At 39.3% G+C, this 24,664-nt stretch overlaps 1 protein-coding gene across 2 annotated transcripts in view; it reads right to left on the bottom strand.

Annotated features, from left to right (window-relative positions):
• Window positions 1-24,664, bottom strand: part of SPATS2L (spermatogenesis associated serine rich 2 like) — a 76,107-nt gene that overhangs the window by 1,388 nt on the left and 50,055 nt on the right. For both annotated transcript variants that reach the window (XM_066553749.1, XM_066553750.1), the window contains 8 exons: window positions 24,453-24,502; window positions 23,777-24,017; window positions 21,571-21,771; window positions 21,028-21,163; window positions 8,963-9,021; window positions 5,465-5,574; window positions 4,825-4,927; window positions 1,806-2,026 (listed from right to left, as the gene is read on the bottom strand). In XM_066553749.1, coding sequence (XP_066409846.1) covers window positions 1,806-2,026; window positions 4,825-4,927; window positions 5,465-5,574; window positions 8,963-9,021; window positions 21,028-21,163; window positions 21,571-21,771; window positions 23,777-24,017; window positions 24,453-24,502 — 1,121 coding nt within the window. The remainder of the gene's footprint in view (window positions 1-1,805; window positions 2,027-4,824; window positions 4,928-5,464; window positions 5,575-8,962; window positions 9,022-21,027; window positions 21,164-21,570; window positions 21,772-23,776; window positions 24,018-24,452; window positions 24,503-24,664) is intronic.

Genomic DNA, 24,664 nt, shown 5'->3' with positions numbered 1-24,664 from the left:
TCCAACAAGCCAAGAAACACTGCAGTCAAAATTAACTGTTACTGTTAGGAGGGAACAGGAGAGGGAAAACACTAAAAAGTTTTAGTTGTTACCAGAGTCTCTTTATAATACCTATAACCAGAACTATGAGTACCCTACTACATCTGAGTAGCCTGGAGATACAGATGGCAGGTTCATCACTGATGCCAAATTAAAATCTGCCATGATTCAAGAGAATACAGAAAAGGGGATGAAATTCTAGACATCTCAACAGCAGTTGTTGAGAAAAGGGATCTGCAGGTTCTGGTCAAGAGAAGTTAGGTATGAATCAGCAGTGCCTTGGCAGCCAGGAGAGCCAAGCGTATCCTGGGAGGCATCAGGCACAGCATCTCCAGCTGGGCAAGGGAGGGGATTGTCCCGCTCTGCTCTGCACTGGGGCAGCTTCATCTCAAGTGCTGGGGGCAGTTCTGGGTGCCATGATATAGGAAAGACATGAAACTATTAGGAAGTATCCAAAGGATAGCCAGGAAGATGGTGAAGGGCCTTGAGTAGAATCTGTATGAGGAGTGGCTGAGGTCACTTGGTCTGCTCAGCCTGGAGGAGACCTCACTGCAGTCACAACTTCCTTGTGAGGGGAAGAGGAGGGGCAGGCACTGATCTCTTCTTGCTGGTGACCAGTGACAGGAGCAGAGGGAATGGCCTGAAGCTGGGTAAGGGGAGGTTTAGGTTGTGTATCAGAGAGAAGTTCGTTACCCAGAGGAGGGCTGCGCACTGGAACAGGCTCTCCAGGAAAGGGGTCACAGCATCAATCCTGACAGAGCTCGAGAAGTGGCTAGACAATGCTCTGAGGCACATGGTGGGATTCTTGGGGTGTCTTGTGCAGGGTCAGGAGTGGGACTCAGGATACTCTGGGATTCTCTGAGCAGTTAAGAAGTACTGAAGAACTTAATACTGACTTTTTCCAAAATAATGACTATTGCTTTCCTAGTAAAGCATTGTACTAGTACTACAGTATGACTACAGGAAGAACAGACATGTCACATGTACACTGAAGTCAAGTGAAGAATCCTCATTCTGGAAGACACGTCCATTGTGATACTTTTGCTCAGAGGATGCTTTGATTCTTAGTGGGAAGTGGCTGAATTACTTTTATTTGCATGCCTGACAGGACAGGTGATTCCATACATGCTCTGACATTAAGCACTGTCTTACATTTCTCTCCAGGCATCTACTTGAGCCTAAAATCCCTACTAGGACAAAGTTCAGACCAACTTTAGTGGCAGCTTTACCTAAGAACAATAGTATAAGGACATTCGAAGGTGCTATTACAACAAAATATAATTCATATATGAATCATATATTTATAAAATAATACTAATAATATAGCAGAACACTATAACCTGTATTATAGAGCTTCTGAAATAATATGCTTTTAAACCTGGCATTTAAGCAAGGATTCTGCTTTCAAAGTGTATGTAATAATTGTGCTTCAACAGCACATCAGCTGACCATTTGTCGAGGACTACATGTTTCTCCTCCATACCACTTAGCTAAAATGGAGGGGTTTTCTTTTTCACTCTGTTACTGCCACTAGATACTTCTAAACAGACAGTTGTCTTGTCTTCACTCATATGCTATTTCTACTTTGTATGTTCACAATGGCTTGAAAATGAAGCTGGAAAATATATGCTTACTATCTTCAAAAATTATTAATTAAATATAGACCACAAACACTATTTGATTTTGTTTTAACAACTCTCAATGCTGTATTTTTCTGAAAGCTTTGAAATAATTTAGTTCAGTTCATGGCTGATTTGACATTTTACCTGCTTATTTGTTGGGACTCCTTGAGAGGAAGATTCTGTAGGATTGGAAGAAGGATGATTTTGTACTTTACTGCTGGCTGTTTTATTATCAGAGTTCTTGGCATTACTAGAGGACTTTCGGTTGTGCGTATTTTGCTTGCCAGTTGTTGCATGTGAGGTCATTGAAGACAGCAGTAAACTACATGGTGTTCTTGAGGAATAGTTGTTCTTTGGGTGAGAAACTGTAAAAAAAAAAAAGGGATTATGTGTTATCAGTTAAATGATCACCATCTAAACAGAAGGCTGTATCCTTACCCTGCTTACAGTTAATTTTGGAAGCACTGTTTCAGTCTCACTTTGAGTAATGAAGTAAGATAACTTAAGCTAACTATTGAAGTAACTTGGTTGGAGTCAGGCTATAGTGTTCTACAACTCTAAGTCTGCCTCACTGCAAAGCACTTTTGGAGATAAAAGAGCCAATGTGGTGGCACTGCACTAAAACTGGAAGAAGCCTGGCAGAAGGCCAGGCTTTTGCCATCCAAGAGAACTTTACTTATTCCTCTCTAAAGAAAATGGATAAAAAAGGTTCTTCTGTATCATGGGTATCTATAAAAAAACTGGAGCTGAATGCAATGCACTAACCCACTTTATGCAGACAACAGCAGTCTGCACCATTAGGAACCACTACTGAGCATCTCAGTATATTCCTACTCTCTACTTCTCAGTTTTTTGAGCTTGCCTAATTTACTAAGCACTGTCATGTTTGGATATGAAATGTACCCAAAATATCCTTGATTCCTCTCTGCATTTCTTCAAGCTGCCTTTGTGAAACGGCCTCCAAGCAATCTTGAAGAGGATTCTGAGGCTAATGAAGTTCTTGATCTTAATTTGCTCTCCTGATTTTTCTGATTATGGAATTTTTCTGTTTCTTTCTGGTACAAATGACAAATTTGAGGCTCACTCCAGAGAGACACCTGTTGTTTTTATCTAAGAGGTACTTCTATATTTTCACTTCTAGTACAGAGAAATAAGATGAGGAATCACTTTAGTAACTAAGCATCATCTGTTAGGTTTTCTGAGGATCTTATTCACTTACACCAACAGCTACTTCTCCCACTAGGTGTCCTCTTCAGAAAAATAATGCACATTGAACTGAATCTGCACATTGAACTGAATTTTCTCTCCTGAGTTCAGTGAGGCCAACCATCCCTGAATTCTATTAATTCTCTCTCATCTAAAACAGACTGCTGCACATGGAAGCCCATATAAAAATCCAGATGCTTGTCATAAAAATCTATTTTTAACAAAAAAGATGTACAAGGAAAGGATACTAGGTGTTCTGATATATGTCAATCTAATTATTTTTGTTTCTTCCTGTCTTTCATTTTGAGTATATGCTCTCTATGATCTCCTCATGCTAGAACATTCCTTCCTTTGCACAAGTTCTGTAGGCTTGGTTATTGCTTTTGTTAAAGCCATTAAGAGTGGCTGTTCTCAGCTACAGGCTTTGTATAATCTCTTTGAGGGGTACTTGCAGCTCCTAACAGGGTATGGGTCTCATTGAGAGATGATGCTAAGAGAAACATCTTTTGTATTGAAAAGCTCTTGTCAAAGACACCAATCATCACAAGTTGCTCATCTAAGGTCACTGAGGGCAGGTATGAGCAAAGTTCTTCAGACACTCAGTGCACTATCAGTCATTTCTAGGATGACGCTGCTCCCCTGATAATAGCTGCTCTTCTGACTTCACTGACCTGATTTAAACAGGCCTGCATCAAACTATGCTTATGTAATGCTTTACTGAAATGAGGTATAAATAATTAACTTGCAGAATTAACTGCAGCTGGAAGTTATTTAGGAAAGTAGTTCAGTGAATTTTAAAAAATAGTCTATGGTTGTATCAATAGCAGCTGTGGTATTATTAGTCAGGATAATCTTTATGGAATTTTCAATCTCTTATGCTTCAGGGTATTTGGATCTATGAGGTGACTGTAAACAATTAGATGCATTACTGGGAAGTTTATGTCTTCCTGTGAAACATCCTGGGTTGGTTTCACTGAGAGACAGGATGTGGGGTTAGATGGAACTTCAAAGTGTTCTGCAAAAGCAATTCTTATGGTCTAATGAGTTAAACTGGTTATGCCTCCAAGCAGTCAGTTCTTTAGCTGTGCAATCAGAAGCTTGTATTGGCAGACTGTGTAGTACTTTCTCTGTTTTCTACTTTCAGGAACTACTTGAAAACATTTATTATTTTCCTTCTACCAAGATGCACTTGTTCAGTATTGTTTTACCAGTTTTCTCCTGAATGGAATAACATAGGACATGGTAATGTACTGGGCAAAGCCTTATATAATTTACTTTGTTTTAGGGGGGAAAAAGCATGACACAGACAAGAAATAGGCTCCTATTTTGCAACAGGGATATGATACTTGAAGCAAAAAATTTGAACCTGAATTTCCAAGCAGAAGGGCAGATGATTTAGAAAGAGAAGCTTGGAGAAAAAGAGGCTGAGGGGAGACCTCACTGCTCTCTACAAGTACTTAAAGGAGGTTGTAGCAAGGTGGGATCAGTCCAACCTTAGTGATTCTATGATTTGGGACTCTAGATGGCTCCTGAAAAACCCAGTAAATACTGTTAAAAAGCTGGGGAGTTACTTCTTAGCAGCAGAGATGTGAATTGGTCTTATTACATTATGCTCACACACAGAAGCTTCCAATTTACTATTTTTTTATAAATTACTAATTTGTGTATTCCCTAGAGGTGGGATCCTGTTTAGATTGAAAACTCCACTGATCTAATACCTTGAAATCTCTGACAAAGATGGTACTGTGCACCTGCAGATGGAGTGTGCAGCCCAGGCAAAGTGAGTCTAACATGTTGAAAACTGTTGACTTGTGTGTGTCCAGCAGTCCTGCTGCATCCAGAGACACCATTCATACTGGCCTTGCTGCACGCTCACACACTGGCAGCACGTGTGCTGTCAGCTCTGCTGAACAAATGTGTTCTGAGAAACTCAGTGAGAGGGATCATCAGCACTTACTTTCTCCACAGAGCTGAATCTGGGTCTTCAGCTGCTCTGTATCACAGGAAAATCGGGCAGACCTGCCCAGCTCTTCATCGTATTTCCGCTCACTCACAAAGTGCTGCAAAAACCGACATGTTAACAGTGATTCACATTCTGAGCAAATGACTGTGTGGATGGTAAAAGAACCAATCAATACTTAAGTTCACCTTAAGGCTCAATAAATTCTTGACCCTGCCCTGTTCACAAGATCTCTGTGCAGAACCAAGTATTTTACCATCCTCACCAAATTACATTTCAGAGCCCAGTGATGGGTGGATCACTCCCACACTTGGGAAGTGGAACTGCATTTCAGCAGAGAATGTATGTTTGATCACTGAACCTGAAGCTATAGGTTTAGTTGCTGAGTCTAAATGATACACAAACAACAAAATTCCCCACTGCTACACTTAGGAGGGGATAGCTTACACTTTTCTGATAGCATTTGTACACTGCTCAAAGGTGCTACAATGCTTTAAGAAACTAGCTTTCCATAGGGAAAGTGTATTTACCCCTCAACCCATAGCAGGAATAAACAGCCTGGGCATGTTAATGTGACAACTCTTCCCCAGTATTTCTGCAAATGGCTAAAATACCCAAGCAGAAGTGAATGCCTGACCTTAATTTCAGCCCTGAGTTCAGAGAGTTGTGCTTCAGCCATCTGACTGGCTAGGTCTGCCAGTCTCTTCAGCTCCTCTGCTTTCTTCTGCCGAGCAGTCAGGATTTCCACTGCCAAATACCAACAGTCAGTCATTAATGCTAGGAAGGTAAATTGCTCTTTAATTTATTAGTCTTTGGGCATTAAGACGGTACATCCCATGTGAGACAAACACATGGACCACTGACTTCAAGTGGACTTCCAATATGATACTTGCACAGATTAAGTTGATTACACTGAACCGCCTGATTTTGAAAAAGATCTGAAAATGGGATAGCTGTGAGAAAATCAAAGTTAAAACTATCCTGTAACATTCAGATGAACAGGGGCAAAGACATGTTGTTTTGAGTTTTCTAGTGCTTTATTTTGAAGCATAAAAACAGGGAGCCTTCCAGAGACATGGAAAGAAGCATTACATTGAGTCACCAGCCTGTTTCTGAAGACATGCTGTATTTGATTTACAGAGGGGAATTTCACTTCCTCTGAAATAAACCTGTTCATATACAGTTTATGTTAAAGTCACTGGCATCACAATTTTGCTTTTGCATATGGAATATATGTATTTGCCATTTCAACAGCAAAGTAGCATTGAAGGCAAACAGTCTTTATGAAAAAAATACTAAATATTCATTACTGCCTGTTTTGTATATTCTATGTAAGCAAGGGGTGAGTAGTTATATTCTTATAGGGAAAGATGAATCATAAACCATGAAGCAATGGTCTAGTTGTACACAAGATAATATGACATTATAATTTTGGTGGAAATATATGCAAGCTATTACCAAAATGGTGACTCAGAGAAAAAGCAACAAGTGATTAATTGGATGATGGGATCAGTACTTATGGGAGAGAGGAAACATCATCTAAATGTAAAACAGTAAGAATATAGTCTTTTGTCTTGAACTTACAGATACAGTCAGGTACTTAATATAAATTATCCTAAGGACACAGACTCCATTACAGCAGTAGAGATTTTAGCTTCTTTGCCTTCTTTTGTCCACAAATTTCCTCAGCACACTTGACAAGTCATGTAACCCGCCTATACTTTCTAATGCAGTTTTTAAAGGTGAGAATTAATGATATTTCATGGGCAGTTAGTTTCTCAACCCATTATAATTTATTTAATCAAATAACACCTTCTTTTGAAAGCATTGTAAAGTCAATAGTTTGGGCCGGAAGTGACCTTTAAAGGTCTCTAGTCCAACTGCCTGCAATCAGCTGGGACATCTTTAATAGATGGGGTTGCTCAGAGCCTGACCTTGAATGCTTCCAGGGATGAGGATCTCCTCTCCTCTGGGAAACCAGTTCCAATGTTTCACTGAGTACAACATGGTGCAGCAGGCACAGGGAGACACAGCTGCACCTGTACAGCTGTGTGGGAGCAAACAAACTGTGCAACTGTAGAGGATTGTGTGTCACACATGGCAGGGAAGGCAGAGGGTGGCTACAGCTCCTTTAGCCCTGCTGGTAAATCTGTGCCTACATTATTACTTATGCTAAGAACTGCTGCTATCTTTCCAGCTGATCTTTTCTATTTAATTTTTTTACAATATGGTCTACAAGAGTGGGAAAATTTTACCACATTAAATGAACAGTTTACCAGGTGCTTACCTTGTCCAATAGTTCTGCTTTACTGCTTATTCTAGGTAATGCTAATACTGTTCCTCCCCAATATCAATATCCTCTCTTTGCTAAAGTGACTACCCAGACCATATGATCTCATCTCATCTCATACTGGCATTTATTTCCATGAGATGCCAGCCAAATACCCATGTTTTAAAAAAACCCTGAAATTATCATATTTGGAATTTTTCCTAGTGTTTACAGCAAGAATAAGATCACTCACTGTAAAACAGTCCTTGAGTGCAGCAAAGAGATATGAAAATAAATAATGTTCTAAATCTTGCTTAGCATGTTACAGTCCTGTAACAACTTTCTGCCTAAGTTTCTGAAGGCATTTTACAGCCTAGAGCAGCCTTGAGAGACAGCAGAAACCACACTGCTGGATACTGCTGTGTGTGGAGCTGGCAGGGAAATGACACAGAACACACCACGTGCAAATGCAGCACTCTATGTGCTGGTAGGTAGGAATTAGGTTTACTTTCTACAAAAATTCCCATAACTGGACAAGATTAATGAAGGGGCCCTATAAAACCGTCAGCCATGGACAGTGATTTCCAAAATGTGGATTTGTTTGTGCAGTTAGGGCTTAAAACTGTGTCTGCTGATCAGTGGGAATGCTGCCATTGGTTTTCCTGGGAATGAGTGCATGTTCTGTAGCTGATTATGGCTACCTGGTATCTGGTGACCAAAGGTAACCAAAAACTGCAGATATATATTCCTCCACAAGTCCTTCCCAGAATAACACAAAGCTTCAAATTGACATCTCTTTCAAGTTCTTCCCAGAAAATTAGCAAATAAAATTAAAACAACAAACTTTGCAAATCTCTGCTGCTGTAACTTTGTACCTTTTAGTTTCTACACATATACAACTGCAAGAGACTTGGACAGCAACAGAGAATTTAGAGCATTTTTTAAACAAAAATTCAATTGATATACTTTTGTAAACTAAGTGAATTCTAAATGCAGATGAAGCATTCAAGAATGTTAAATTTATTTGTGATCCTGCTTGGAAGGACCTTAAATTCACAAATCAATAAAAGGATTGTATGCATTCATATGGAGGACGTTTTCATCTGCCAGGAAAAGTATCATTCTAATAAAGCTTTGGTTACTCTTCAATTTCTGCTTAGCATTCTCTACTGAACCATGTCCCTCTGTATTTCCAGGAGGTAAATACAAACATTGTATCTTGAATGGAGCTTGAGACAGATATTGTGGTATCCTAAGACAAGGCTCATCTTGCTTCTCCCCCTCCCCCACCAGAATATATATACATAAAAATGCAAAAATCAAAGACAACATGAAAGCCTGGAATCAGATTGACTCCCACAGATTATTAAGAAAACAGGCTGCAGTAAAGATCTGTTTTTTGATTTTTAAAAAAATTTCTAATTTATAAGCTTGATCACTATCCCTTAAAGCTATGCAAGGCAACACAATAACCTACCCCCTAATTCTAGTATTCTAACTTATGTAGGTAATATAAGCAAGCAAAAAGTGATTGATAAATGGAAACAAAGTGATTGAATAACCACAAAAATGAGGGAAAAAAAAAGAGTGGTCAAAAAGCTCTGATATGTAAGCAGAAGGAGTAAGTAATTTAAATCTAACTCCTTATCACCTTTTGGTTTACCTTAATTGCATAATACTGAAATTTCGATGCACAATGCACATAGAAACTACCCTGGCACATCAAAGCCTTATCTGACTACACATATAGACTGAAAGATGATGGAATGCTGCTAACCAAATTTATGGATTGTGTTATTTTCTGCCAAACAAAACAACTGTTTCAACAGTATTCCAAAATTCTCCTGCGTATTTTTTTTTACTTACTGGCTTCTTCTTTAACTTTATCAATTTCTGCCATTAAAGACACTTCTTTGTCTACGATGCTAAAAAAGAAAAAAAAGAAAAAAATAATTATTTAATTCATGCTAGGACTCCATCAAAATCAAAAGCTATAACTATACAGACTTCAGGCATTAATAATGGGCAGTTTTGAAATGAATAAGACTTAAAAAATTGAAGCTGAAGAAATACCTAGGGAAGCCAGCTATGAAAAATTAGTGATAATGAGTGAGTGCTGCTTTACACAAACATCTCACTGGCCTTCCCACATATCTGCACAGATGTGGAAATCAGTCTCATTCAGCACAGCAATCCTCAAATGACTAAACAGTCTGTTTCCTAATTAAGCCAGATAGACCATTGCTGCTACTCAGAATAATACAGGTTAGGTGTCAGCATAAAACTAAGCATGAAACAAAATTAAAGATGGCTGGAATGAGTTCCTTTTCTTCCTTAGAGATATTTTTGCAAAATATGTCAGGGTAAACAAGAAAGTGGTTTGTGATGTAAATAAGCATTAAAGTATCTCCATAACAGAAGTCAGCTTCCTTGCCCCCTATTTCCTCCAGGACTGGGAAGGAGTTTCTCCACTTTTACCTGGCCTTCCTAAAGGAATTGTGTCCCTCTCCTTCTAAAAATGCCTGGTGTGCAACCCCTGACAGTGCCTATAAGCTGACAGAGTGCAACTGATCAGGTGGGTCTGCTGAGAGCAGACAGGACATGGGCTAAGTTGGTCCCATTATGAACACAGTGACATTGTCCAGGGGAATAATGTTTCTGCAGAATGCCCTCCAGAGGCAGTGCTCTGGTGTGCCCTTCTGTTTTCCTCTCACTAGATTATTCTTAAAGTTAAGTTCACATTTAATAAACACCACCAATGTTAGTGTTTGTGTTTGCATAAGTGAGTAAATTCAAGCAGCTGAGGGGGAAATTGCAAAAAGTAGGTCAGACACCAGGAGTGGATCTAGGCACACACTCAAGGGAAGAGTGGGGCTCTCAACCCTGTTAGTAAAATCAACCTTAGACATTAGTTTCTGGACCCAGTGAAGACACTGAGTTACATGTGGACAGGCTTCTACTGAAGGAAGATGGTATAGAAAACTTAAAACCAAAACATTTGTCTAGAACATCCTTAGCAAGAACAGGAAGACCTGCAGAGTTCAGTGGGCAGTAAAGAGAGACAGAAACATAGAGAAATATTCACAGCTGCTTAACTAAAACAGGGAAAGACTGATGAGCAGGCAGTGTGGGGAACACATGGCAAACACACAGCTGACAACCAAACATTCACCAGCTACAACATGTTCAAGTGCCATTCATCCTTCCTTGAAATCTTCCAACCAACCTCACACAGGAGGTTTGCAACAGAAGCTCTGCAGTCTTCTGTGCTTGAGTTTTCCCAGTCTACCATGCCCCCTGGAGAGGAGGAGACCTTCACACTGCCTCCCAGTAGCCAACAACAGGGACAGAAGAGGTTGACTGATGGCAAAGGTTGCAGCCAGACAACACAAACTCAGTGGAGCACATTTTTTTTGTTTCATACACAGAATCAAGACTAAAATGATTGTTTTAGCCTGCCAGATCAATTTAGTGTGACCTATCCACCAGAGGAAATAAAACAGCAGGGTTTTTTTACAGTAGAGCAAATCAGTTAAGAGGTAGTGACAATGGAAGGACACAATTGTTCCAGTTGGCACTCAATACTCTCCAGGCACAAGCATTAAGCTTGAATGCCAAATAAGCAGGTGATGTCTCCAGCTTGCTAATCTAAATAGTCATAGCTTCTCAGAATTAATCTATTTTCAATTAGCTTTTGTAACTACATGGTTTAATAAACTTCCTTGACTTTCACAACAGGTGGCTGAAATGAGTCTTGTAAGTTCTTACCTATTTCTATCCTCCCCGAAGAGAATCTAGTTATCTTTACTACTTTCTCTTAAATTAAAAAAAAATTAAAGATTTTTACTTTTTCTGTCTCTGTTATCAAAGTGTCTCCCTGCTGCACTACACAGGTTATATAAACAAACTTTTGTCTGGAAAACATTCAAGGAACAAAGTCACAACAGCAGAGCTTATCAGAAGAGTGTTTTAGTGCAGCTCTTTCCAGGACTGTCCTCTCTGCACTCCAGCAACAGATCCTTAGTAAACTGGTGGCCCCTAACATTTTATTCTGATGCCAAATAAAACTACTTTTAATACTAGAATAAAAACAAGGCCATAGCAGTTCCTCTATTTATCATATTTTATAGTTAAATCTTACCTGTTCCTAGACAATTTTCCACTCCTAATGTTCCATTCTGGTCTCTGACGAACATTTTAGGAAAGTGTTTGTGTGTAGCAGTAGAGGACAGGACTGATGAATTTAAAGAACAAGCACCTGAGTACTTCCCTTCTAGCTAAAAACTAACACTGGAAAAGATTAAAATAATTTAGAAGCTGTCTGGTGCCTTTGTCCACGTAAGAAACTAAGTTTCTTTAACAGACAGATCTTGAAAAGGTTTTTCTTCCCTGAAGACAATGCAGCTGCACTAATTTACATCAGCAGAGGACATGCCCTCTCTCTCTTGGCTAAAGGAAAGGAACATTCATTTTCATCTGGAAGCATACAACCACATTTCTCAGCTTGGAAACCAAAACTGCCATGTGTCATATATGGGGAAAGTTAATGTTTCTTTAGAAATGTCCTAGGCCAACCAGCAACAGAAAATGCAAAACAGAGCAATACTGCCTCCAATTCTTCCAACAAGAATTTATCAAAGTTATAAACAAATGAAAATAACAGACAGAAAACTGGAAAAAAACCCTGGCCTGGGGGAAAAAGAAAAAGACAAATGACAAATACAAAGAGAAATCTAAATGCTAACATATAGAAGGAGAAAGGACAAGAACAGTGTGGAAAAATCAATGGATCAAATCTTGTTTCTCATTCCTGCTAGTATCCCACAGTTTTCATATGAAGGTCCGACAGTCAAACTGAACAGCTCCTTAGGAGTTCAACCATTTTTAATGCATTTTCTGGAAAAAATGCCGTACTCAGCTTTAATACAGTGACTGTGATTAGACCACAGCAAAAGCGTTATTGAGACCTGCTTGAAGCTCAGCACAGCAATACCTCCCAGGAAAGCATTTTCTTTTAATGCTTCCTAGTGTCATTTGGCACTAAAATGTTGTATCAAGTTGGTACACTCCAGTGCACAGCCTGCAGCCACTGGTGTGCTGGGGAGAACTGGATACTGACTGCTACAGGAACTTTCTGCACAATCAGGTATGATCAGATTTGAGCTCTAGCAGAGCAAGGAACAGAATGCATTTCAGATCTAAAGACACCTGAGGGAAAAGATTCTGCTAATTCCTTCCTCTCCAGTTATGTTGTTTCTCTTGGGTTTTCTGTAGCTGTTTGGAACTGGGATTAAAATAATGAACATACTACTTTAGCTGATGTTCTGAAGAGTTCATAATCCTGTCAATTTTTTCTGGTTGCTCTGAGCACTAAAAATCTGAAATTCTCCTTACCTTGAATATCAACACTTGAACAATAGTCCACATACTATTTGAGACTCTGGTGACAAACACACAACTCAGAACCACTTGTTTCTTTGAATGTACCTGAATCCATGCCCTAATCATCAGTCCCCTGCTGCAGTAGACCAAACACTGGGACTCAATTCCTCCCTTCACCAATCAGACTCAAGACAGATCTGAATCAAGTGAGCCTTATCTCTATGACTCTATGACTGATGATACAAAACCACCAGACTAACATTACTATCTCTTTCTTTTCTGCTCCTTTCACCACACCTGTCTCCTGAAAGGACTGATTCTTCCATTTCTTACCCCTCACGTTTTCAGGATCAGCACCATATCACTGTTCACCACAGGTGAGTATCTGCAGTTTGGAGCAGATAGGAGGATATAGCATTTTTGAGTTTAATATCCCGGTGAAATTTTTAAGTGAGGCTCAGGAAAGAGACAAGTTTGTTGAGGGCAAAGCAGAGGCTAACACAGAGGGCATGCAAATGAGACACAGCCAGAGCTTGTGTAGAGCTATGAGATGCAGTAGGAGAGACAGCAGCTCTCTAGGAATCACTCTGCTGAATGGATTTTGAAGGCAAAAACAGAGGTGCCTTATTCCTGGTCAAATGAACAGTAGTCATGCCTTGGCCTTACAGAGGCTGGCAGGATTCACACTAGTGTACAATGGCAAAAGAGCTGCAAATGCCAAACTACAATGAACTGCTGGCACAGCAATGATAGGGGCAAATCATGCTGACAGCTGCCTCATTTCACAGTTTTGTACTCAGAACAAATTCTGAATTTGTTCTGACATTAGTGAAACAAAATAATCTTCCTCTAGTTTACAGCATGAAATCTAGTATTTGCACAGTGCTAAAGAAAAGATATTTTCAGTCAGCTGCAATACCTCCAAATTCCACTAAAATGATTAAAGTTATTAGTGCCTATTAAGAAAAGCTGCTTCAGACTGCCAGACTGGCTGATTTATAGCTTTACGGATGAGAGTCATAAGGTTTCCAGATGACCAGAATCTTCTCTTTCCTTCTACCTCTTCTAGGCATTATGACAAACCTATTGTGCCTGAAGAGATGGGGAAATAAAAAGGCCAAGCTGACATGGAGGCAAAAATGCTGACACAGCTCTAAAGGTAAGTCCCAGCTGCATGGCATAAAGGTTAGTCTTAAGCATAATTCGAATGAGTCCTTTCATAACCCTCTAAACCCCTCAAAATGCCCATTTTCTCCTTGGGGTGTTTAATAAGCTTTACTCCCCCTGAACCAGCTTTGTGAACAGTTTGAGAACAACTGTTCTTCTGGAGACTGAGGAACACAGGGTCAGCGGTGGCATCCTGAATAACTGCAGGAGGGCTCTTCATCCAGAAGAGGGAAGAGCCATTTTTCCTGGGCATTCTCTGGGGGCTGGTTCAGCTGGAGAGCTGCTGAACACTGAGGTACAATTTGAACCCTTTTTTCATGAGGAAGAGGGTTGAAGTAGTGAGACACTGTTCGAGCCTGGCAGTTTAGGCATCAACAAAAATACAACATACTCCAGTGATGTTGCTCTGTCAACGCTTTGGAACCCAGTAGCTCCTTGAAGCTGTGCTGATTGACAAGCTGCTGACAAGCCCAAGCAAGTTTGAGGGATGTTAGCACTGTTACTGTCTCTGCTGTATTTCAGCTGAGGTTACATGCAAATTCATGAGATGGTCCTGATAAGTTCTGCTTTAAGTAGTATGCTTTTTTTATTGCACATATTTCCCTTCTAGCATGAACATACTTGACCCACAGGCAGTGTGAAAAGACAACAGATAAGAATCTCTAATCCAATTGTGTATTTCACAAAAGAATTCTGCACGTCAATCCAAAAACTAGAACTGTCCCTGTCAAACTTGTAGCACAAGGAGCTAGAATGGTATGATGAGAATGTAAATATAAAGCCCAATCACCTGTACTAGGTGATTATAAGTGTTACAGGATGAACAGCTTACTGACTAGCCATGCTATTTTGTAATTGGAGAAATGATACTTCTAGTTTTCTTTATAGTAATAGGAGATATATATTGTAGAAAATACCTTGTAGGAAAAGCTGGTACATTACATATTTTGCAATGTTTCAGTAGATTATATTCTTTCAGTATTAGCTCAATATTATTTAAATGTTCACAATGCTTAAAGGTTATTTGATTACCATATCAGCATATGCACAATGATTGCACAGCAAACCAGATTACATGAATTTTCATTCTGATCACTAGTACAGTCTGACAATAAGAATATAAACAAAAGACAGCATAAATCAATTTCACTGAAATGCTTCCCTCTGCAGAGCACAATCTAGTAGAACTGAAAATGCCTAAAGGCTTTTAGTTATTCAAGTTCATTTTGTGTAATTTTTTATCTACCTTCACTAACACTGTTCTCTCTAGCGGCCACCCAGCACAGTGTGATCTGGTAAATGCACCATAATTAAAGGCCTATTTGCAATTTTCTTTTAAGATCTCTTTACAAACAATTAGAAATTTATTGCCTCATCACATTAAAAGCCTGTTTAAGCTAAAAACTGACATGGAAAACCTTTTCCTGAAAGAACAATTCTAAATTTTAGTTATTTAGAAATGAAGGCATCATCTCACAATATGGGAGTTTTAGTATGAGTTGCACCATGGCTTGTTAGCATCCCGCACATTTTTACACAAACCTGTAAAGTATTTCTCTCCTATTTGAGTTTCAGTTCTGATCTGATTCCTGAGGTATCTGAATACCTTACTGGTTAAATATTTTAGCCTAAACACACTCCAGAAAGGAGAAGACAATAGTTGAGTTCCTGCTATAGAAAAGAAGTCACTTTCTCAAAAAAGCACATTGGAAAGTTGCCTCAAAGAAAGGTCTAGCTTTTTGGTGTAATGTCAGTTGAAATTTTTCAAGATAATTATTCTCTTTTTGTGTTTAGTAAGCTAGATTTTTCATTAGTCTGACAACTGTGAGATCAGAAAGGAGATAGTCACCTATTACATGTACAAAATGGCATGTACAAAATCAAGAGTATACCTGCACAGCCTCAAAACTTGTGTGCTCTGTTTTACTGAGGATGACAAACATGCCTATGAATGACTGGGAGGGAAGAGGGCAGACACAGCACCATGAAATAGGGACAACAGCTAAGAAACAATGTAATCCACCTTTGAAGCTCACCTCTTTCATCCAGCTTCACAAACTTGTTAAAAAAATACCGTGATGAAGTAAGTAATTGTAGAAGACAAAGGGGTCAGAAGGGGGACTTAGGTATCTCATTGAAACTTAACTCCCTCCAGCTCCAAGAACTCTGTCTGTTCTCTCCACTAATGCACAGCAGGGGGGATCCCAGACTGCTGGAGGTCGCAATAAGAGTGCCAACACAAGCCCCTCTTCCAGTGCTGCAGCTCTCCAGGCAGGTACCCAGCCTGGGGCCAGAGCTGTAGGATCAGGCTCTCCCAGACCACCCAGGCAGCAGGGCCTTGGTCAAAGCACTTATCTTTGGAAGTACCTGAAAAGCCAGTGGGGCCAAGGAAACCAGAACGCAAGGAGACTATTTTTATCTTCTCGGTGCTGACAAGGTTAAGGACTGGATCATGCAACTGATGGGCAAACAAACATCACAACGAACTGCAAGAGGATTTGACCTGGACTTAAGAAGTAAAACGACTACCAAAGGCCGGCTGTCAGACAGACAGAAACCTCAGAAGAATTGCCTGGAAATGGAGAGAAAAACAGCACAGAACTCTGCTCAGAATAAAGCAATACCAGTCCTGGCCTTTCCAGCCATCTGCCCATCTCCAAACAACCACAGCACAAACAGGCAGCTCTCATCTGGTGCCACTGATTCTGGGCTAAGGGTGACACAAAACCATTATCTTTACAGTTTGCCAAGTAGGGGTCTCAGAAAGGGGCAACAGTGTTCTCACTGTTCTGCAACTGAGCACTGGCACCACTGCTCACTACCCCACACTGAGTCAGCACAGACACAACTATCTAAGTACAGAGATAATTCTGTTCTTTTAGATTACTTCTTCCCCCATTCAACCACTCCTCTGCTTTAAGTTAGAAAACAATATGAAAACTTCTTAATTTTCCCCAAACACACAGCACATGTTTTCTAATTGTTACCCTGAATCTATTTTATTTTTAAACTGTCAGTATTGTCAAACTCCATCTTCCCAGCACTATGTCAGATTTTTTTTTTAATCTAGCCTGTAGTAAAGCTTTCAACTACTTTCTCTTCACTCCAAAAACTCAGTTGTATTGATTTTCATGCTCTCTACACAGCACTGGACATATCAATACATACAAAAGAGAAGAGAAGCTTGTATTTATGTGGTTCAGTTCTGCATGCAGTGTAATTAAACCTGGTTCTTACTGTTTTCTATAGACCATTTGTGGCTGGCAGCAGACCATATGGGCAAGTAGCAGATGTTCCCTTTTAGTTTTCCATATGACTGTATGAATGCCCAATACGTGAAAATTATTTTCTGGCAAGAGGTGTTATGGGGAGCTGTGGCTCCTTTTGTGCTCTACACATTTCACTCAGATTTCCTGGGGTTCTTCTTTTAGCCCCAAGATGGTTATTCAGTCCCTTGGTGGAAAACAAGTGAGAACACATTTATAATGCATGCAGGTTTTAAGCTTGGCAACAAATGTCTCAAGTCCACTCTAGTGAGAGAAGAGTTCATTTAGCTTTTTTAACCCTCCCCTGCAAGTAAAGGACTATTTGGTAGCCTTCTTTTCTGTGCTCTACACTACCATGGGACATGGCTATGCTCTGATGTATTTTATATCAAAGTAGTAAGGGAAGCACCTCATGTTCTGACACCAAAATATTCCTGAAAACCATACAGCAAAGCTGATTGCAACGAGGACAAATACTGGATCAAGAGCTAACATCAAGAAGATTTCTCTCCTAACTTTCAGGCCCATGTGAGCCTGAGGAACACTGCCCTTCAGCTCATTTTGCCAAGTGCTCTCATAACCTTGGGAAAGCAATGCCACAGAAAGCCCAGCAAGAGCAGGGGTGACCAGAGTGCTGGATCACAGCAGGAGCACAATCCACATGAGACTGCAAAAGACTTCTTGTGGGGCTAAGTGCCCTGCTTGGTCCAGCCCATGGCTTGTAAAATGCTGTAGAGTCTTCTGGCATGAAAAGAACTCAATAAATGCAAGCTGTTATCACTTCTGAGCACACAGAGAATTACTGCAGTTACCAGAAACTTCAGTGAGGTTCTTTAAGAAAGAGAAAGTGAGCCCAATGCAATGTTTTAAAATAAACATCCTTCTGGGATTATTATTTGCCCCATTTTACTACAAAGTCAAAACTGAAGTAAGCATTACATTTTCCCCCAAGCTTTTACAGGGGTTCACATCACATCTGCTCCTTTGCACTGGTTTTCAATTTTGGGAGGTTATGCACTATCTTGCCAGATAGGTGACTTTTTAAATAGCACCATATTACATGTTCAGGAGTAACTTCCCTATTGGCTAGGTCAAGCTGTGAAAAATCAGCCAGAGAGAAACATGGATTTTCACTGGCAGCTATCACTCAATAGTTTATGCTGTTAAAAGGAGAAGTTCTTGTGAATGTGTCTGCTGAAGCTTTCAGGACATCTTAGGCCACATGTGCTATTCATTTAACTCCATAATAATGGTTTCATTTACTGTCTTAAAGTAGGAGGAAGATACATGATATTATCTTTGCATTCTTCATTCTTTCTGTGATTGGTAAAATAAGGAAAGATTTTAAAAAAAACAAAACAGATTATCAGAAAGTCAAAAATATTACTGACTCTTGCAATGCAGTTTTGATTCTGACCTTGAAGGACACAAAAGCGGTCTTATATCCTATTATCAAAGGAAGAAAAATAAACCCAAAAGAGACAAATTAGTATGTGTTTCAGCATTCAGCTGCAATGCAAGATAAAAGCTTCTGACTTCATTTAGCTTCACTAAAACCCCTTAGGTGGTGCTAGCTGTGTGTAACAGGAAGGGCTTACAGTACTGAGCTCATTCCAGTGTTCCTGGCAGTTCTGTACACAGACAGCACTTGGTGGCTGCTGTATCTGCTGTCCATCTCAAGCAGCCCACACTCCAGCAGGAGCTGGGAGAGAAACTTGGAAAAACCTTTGAAATCACAATCACAATAGAGACCTGACATCATGCCCTTGCTTTGGTTATTCCATAGCATTCTGGAGACACAGTTTAGCTGAATTCCTTAATTTTTTCATGACATGTTGACTGTGAAAGTCCACACCAAAGGAGAGTAATAAATATGCTCACTTAAAACCTTACCCTCCTGCTAGCACTGGGGATGTTTTGTTCAATTATGGAGCAAGGAAACTCCCATGTAAAAAACACACACTAAACCCTGCAGCTCAGGAATACAGTGTGATCCTTGTATGAGGTCTGAAGCTGTATGTATCACTGGTTCAGGTGATTTCTACCCAAATTCACTAAATCTACAGCAGTTGTCAGGGAGCTTTTGGAAACAAGCCATTAAAACAGCTGTCCCCATCTTCCTCAAAGTTTAGGCCACAAGATCGTAAGAAATATCAGAAAACTCTCTTTAATTTTAGCAAAGAAGGTGTTAAGTCAGGCAGTTCACTATTTAAACAAAAAATCTACTTCATTCATTTGAAGAAAAACCTAAATGTTAGACTTACGAGCTGCCAAAAGCAACATAGCCAGTACTGAGATTTCCATAAACATCTCCTGACATTGTACTGTCCTCACTGCAATGTTATGCTGAGGCACAAATATTCAGACCACAGATCTGTTAGATTCTAGAGCTTCCAGCAGACTCCACTTCAATAATTTAGGCACTGAAGCTGGTAGGAGGCAAAATAAAATTAAGCCTATTGAAAAGTTTTCCAGGCTATTTTAATAATTTCAAGTACTTGCATTTACAAACTCTTTTGGTGTATTTTAGTATTAGGCAATACGTTTTACTGCTTTTCAAACTAAAATATGAATACATGAAAAATGAAGAATTTCAGTTCTGAACTTACTACCTTCCTGCACTTTTAGATCATGACAAAATTCTAAGTCTGTTCTGTGATCAGAGTGACAATTGCTTAAAGACTGAATTGCCTGTGACTGTCAGCAGCCAAGGTGAGACATGTGACATAAGATATTTTTAACATTCCTACCAAAACTAAAAAAGTGAGTGTGAACTACTCAGCAAATGAGATCCAGCTATAGTTTTCTCAGAGAAAAGGTCCCCTCTGAGAAGGGCCAAAAAAAGGTGGAAGGAGCTGATGAACTCCACTCAATTTTTCTATCCCAACAATCTTGTTACCACATGCAAGTTCATCAGCAAAAATCACTATATGGCTCCAGAACAATCCTGACATTACTGAGTTTAGTACAACGGGTGATCACAGCTCACATTCACTGGAGAAACAGAAACACAGCTCTCCCTGCTATACCGTAAAGTACACTGGGGGCTCAGTGAACCAGAATCTTCCCCAAAATCAGCTCAGCAGCACTTGGATTTTCTGCCCATAGAAAAGTGGAGCCCCAATAGCCCTAAAGTTACTTTAGATACATCTTTGAAGACAAGTGAATACACCACTGAAGTCCAATGTTAACAAACTTCTGCCAATACTACTGCTCTTTTATAAGACATGCTCATGAAAGTACTGACAAATACTGTGATTGAATTAAAGGGGAGAGGTTTTTTACTCTTCTCTGATTTGTAACCAAGTATTGTACATTTTAACATGATTTCTTCTTTTTATTTCAACACTGTCTAATACATAGGTTTTATATGACATCTGTGCTTAACCAAGGCTGAGTGAAACACAAAGCAGGAAATATTTTTCTATGACAAGAATATATCAAATATGCAACTTGCTACTACAGCAATTATTTCTGCTCTATGTTTTCAAAGGGTGTAGGTATACATGCTAAAGATCAGCAGTAATCAAAATTATAATAAAAAACAGATTAAAGACATAAAAAAATGAGGAAAAAGAATGAATTAGAGATGCAAATTGGAAATTAAATGATGGATGGGAAACTTAGAAGGAACTATGAGGGAAAGTTAAGAGAACAATGGTAGGATAAGAAGCAAAGATGATGGGACATGAAGAGACAGTAAAGGACTGTCTGCCAAAGGAAGTAAGATCAAAGATGCAGTACAGAAAAAAGATATTTAAAGAAGGTAAAAGAGACTTCAGAAAATCCCAGACAGGATATTTAGAACAGCTTTCATTTGCTCATATATGTTGTCACTGAATCTGATACAAAATAATTAGGTCAAAATGGATAATTAAGGAGTAAAAAAAATCCAAGTTTTTTTCAAAGAACTTTATGTATGTATACAATATATGCATATATTACTTCCTGGTTGGTGAGGAATGTCATTACTTAAATGGCACCATGTTTTTTTTGTTATGAAACCAAATGCTGCAAACAAAGAGGGTGTAAGTGACCCCTCCCCACTAATACCAGTCACTTAATTAGTCTCTTTTCTAAGTGGAGCTGATGGATCCCTGCAGCTGATATACCTACCAGCTGTGTAATTCTGCAAAAGCAGCTTTGATCTTCTTGACTGAATTATCCACTTCCTCTTTGATCATCACACGATATCTGGTTAGAGAAACAGTGCAACGCTGCAAGTCTTTTACTGACTTTTCAATGTTTGGCCCTAAAATAGAAAACAAAAATTGCACAGTAGTCAGAAAGTTGGTTTTAGTTTTTCTGAATGAGGCACCAGGAATAGTTCAACATATTATTTGCCCAGACTAGAATGAAGTGGGTATTCTACTGAAGTCCATAAATCCAACTTTTTCATAGTCCCTCCCTATTGCTCTTCAGTTTCTAAACATGTTTGCTGAAATGCATCCCCCAAATCAAATAATATTAGAAAGGCATTATTAATTCAAATTATCCAGTTTAATATGTTAAATAGAGCATAAATTAATTCATTTTTAAAATAATTCTGCTTGTACTTTCCAACACATCTCTTTTTAACTTTTGTGAATTCAGAGGTTTTTTCCTGGAGGCCTCAGCTGTTTTTGACCTCAGAACACAGGAACCAGAAACCAAATTTACCTCTTTTTTTGACTGAATCATCTGTCTTTGTTTCAGGTTGGGTTGACACATTGGGTGATTTAACTGAGGAAGATTTTGACTTTGGCCTGCCTGGGTTACACTGGAGTTGAACTGATGACTGAAGGGGCTCATGCTGTTCTACTCCATTCACAGTCTTTGGGTTTGATTCCACAGATACTCTCTGGCGTTCTCGTTCTCTGTCTGCAAGAAAGCATTAAGGAAGAAAACAGGGAGTTGTAAGATTAAGAAAGGCATGAAGTCTTACTTTTAAGTCAGAATGACTTTATGGTGTTCTCCTGGCACACATTCTACAGAACCTCAGAGAGCTATGACAACAAATGAAATTGTTTTGGTAATTAAACACTAATTGGAACACTTCCTTATTTCAACAGTGTATAAAAGAAAAACTCAATTAAAAAAAATCAACTCTTTCATGCCAATGGGGAAAACACCTCATAACATAAAAGGCATGCTACCAATTATAGTATTTGTCCAAATATGCATATATATAGCACACAAAAAAATATTCCTAATTTTACTAAAAGCATTTTAAAAGCTCTGACTAAACATTCCTACCTGAAATACTTACCTTGCCTGACTACAGATTTCTATCAAAAGCTGCTGCTAAGAGGAACCAAGCAGGAAATGAAAGTATGTCAAAGATTAGGCTCCTGGGTTCAACAGCTTCAGAAGGATAAAACAACAATGCCTGAGCCTGTTTGGCTGCCACAAGACAACCTGGTTTCCTCTTTCCAAAACTTCAAAGGGATTCAAGATACTAGCATCCTAACAGAGGAACAAGCAGCCAAAGCATGACTGTGAAAACTGACAGGCAAGGTCAGCTATTACTGCCACTGTGAATTTTAGTTAAGGAAACAAGCATAAAAAGTGATTTGTTGTGTTAACTCATTTTTCTAATTTTTGCATTCACTTTAATGAATGAATGATTCTTCATTCTGAAGATGCTTTTTATGCATCACTTTATTCAACTGATGATGCATGGTGTCTGGAGAAAAGGGACTTGTCAGATTAACAACTGGATTACGGCTCATGGAATGGGACAAATACTGGGATTGAGGGATATCACATGGACAGGGACAGCATATCAACTAGTGACTTCTTTCTTCCCTGGCTGGGCATTAGGACAGGTGGAAAGCACATCTTGGTATATTTAATGGCAAGCATGTAACATCAGAGGAACAAGGAGGAACATCAGTGCTCACATTTTAAATCAGCTTTCAAGGGCTTCAAAAGGTTGAGTCTAGAACCAGGAAAGGTATCTTGCATAAAACAGTATGTAAGAATGTAATGAAAGAAGTCAAAGAAACCTGTGAATCTGTGAAAGCAAGAAACTCCAGTAATGCAGGGCTCTGGACACGTCAAAGTTGCGATGCCAACACCGTCTTGCACACACTGAGGAACTCTCCTCTGGGAGAATTGTCACTAACCTGTTCAACCCTGGCTGCATCTCACACTAGTGCACATAGAACATTCTTTATAAATCAAGGCTTTCTACTCTCAGTTGAGGCTGCCCTTGCTACATAACTCTAACAGCTAATTAGAAACCAGCAATCTATCAGCTGACCTATAAAGAAAGGCCAGGGCTCTTCAGGTTCTGTCCCTAAGATTTGCTCTTCTGAAATTTGTTGTTAATGTGCATAACTGTTTTTACTGCATTTAATTAGCATGCACTAAAAGGCTATCAGAGTGCCTTTCCAATCACAAAGGCCCTCCCTTCCCTGTTAAGAAAAGCCAGTGGAGGTCTACTGTGACTAGCCTGTGTAGGGAAGATGAGAAAAACAAAAAATGGACTAGTTTGGACTAAGCAATAAAGAAATCCAGTAATATGCCAAAAACTCATAGTGCTCAGATATCTCTACCCCACATGAGGGATTTAATAATTTTGCTAACAATTTGACACTCAAGCCATTTTCTAACCCTGCATTTTTCTATATTTGTACCTGTAATATTCTGGATCAGCTGGGCTGTCTACAGGAGAAGAAAGACATATTGCAAGGAAACATATTACAAGATGAACAGTGTGCAGATATTAATCTATTGGCATGACATCGATAGTTATGTGCATTATTTTTCCACAAAAACATCTCTACAACATCTTCATGGCAGTAAAAATACCATGGTTTTTATGTCAATGGAGGCTTGGCTACTGCCAGTTGCAAAGGTGCTCTCTGTCAGACAAACCAACCTTTGATTTCTGGACAGTCCAGTGCTGACCCTGCCAATCCAGAGCCTTTGTTCTCAGGAGAAGTGGTTTCCAGTTTCTGATTGGCAGAACCACGGCCAGAGTTGTCCTTAGGGCATCCATTCATATGACAGTCATTTATTCGCTGAGGCTCTTGAGATGCCTTCTCAGGTCCACTATTCTTGTTTTTAGGATCTTTATTGCCTTGGTGCTGTTTAGATTTGCTTCTTTTTCTCCTGTTGTTCTAAATGGAGAAATATCACAAGAACAGAGACATCACTCAATGCAAATTGTACAAACTCAAAATACAATCAGTAAATTGAGCACTCTAAGTGGCTGTGACTACCCAGGATACAGTTTCTTATGAAAAGTGTTTTTGTGCATGGGCTGTTTTTGGATTTGTCATGTGCCTGTCCAGGGTCCCACATTCAGGTACATGGAAATTCTGAGTAAATTTCTGCTGTCTCAGAAATTTGCTCAGAACACTGGGCTTAGTGAGACAATGACAGAAGAATAGGATTAAAAATAGTACACACATTTGCTTTCAAGTACTGTCTACAGGTGTGAATGAAGTCATCTGTGATGGAAAAGGCCAAGTACTGACCCACAGTAGTACAATTCAAGTACAGACAGCTGACAAGTGATTTAAATGCCTTGACTCTAAAGAGCAAGTTCTTACCTTCTTTTTCCCTGTCATATTCCATTCCTTTAGAACCTGAGTTGCGCTGCCTAGAGAAAGAGAAAACATTTCAACAGAAGTTCAGCTATGAAAAAGAACCATGTGTTCATGATCAGTTTCTAGTCTCCTAGCTGAGGAGCATTTCAATTTGTTGTGAATTCTCTTATGTGGGGAGAACAAAATGGACACTGCTGCTTTTCTTCTTCTCAGTG

Source organism: Molothrus aeneus, chromosome 7, assembly GCF_037042795.1.
Source record: "Molothrus aeneus isolate 106 chromosome 7, BPBGC_Maene_1.0, whole genome shotgun sequence".
In the NCBI taxonomy this organism is placed as follows: Eukaryota; Metazoa; Chordata; class Aves; order Passeriformes; family Icteridae; genus Molothrus; species Molothrus aeneus.
The sequence above is the reverse complement of the archived record's forward strand: the minus strand, read 5'-3'. Positions and strand labels throughout refer to the sequence as shown.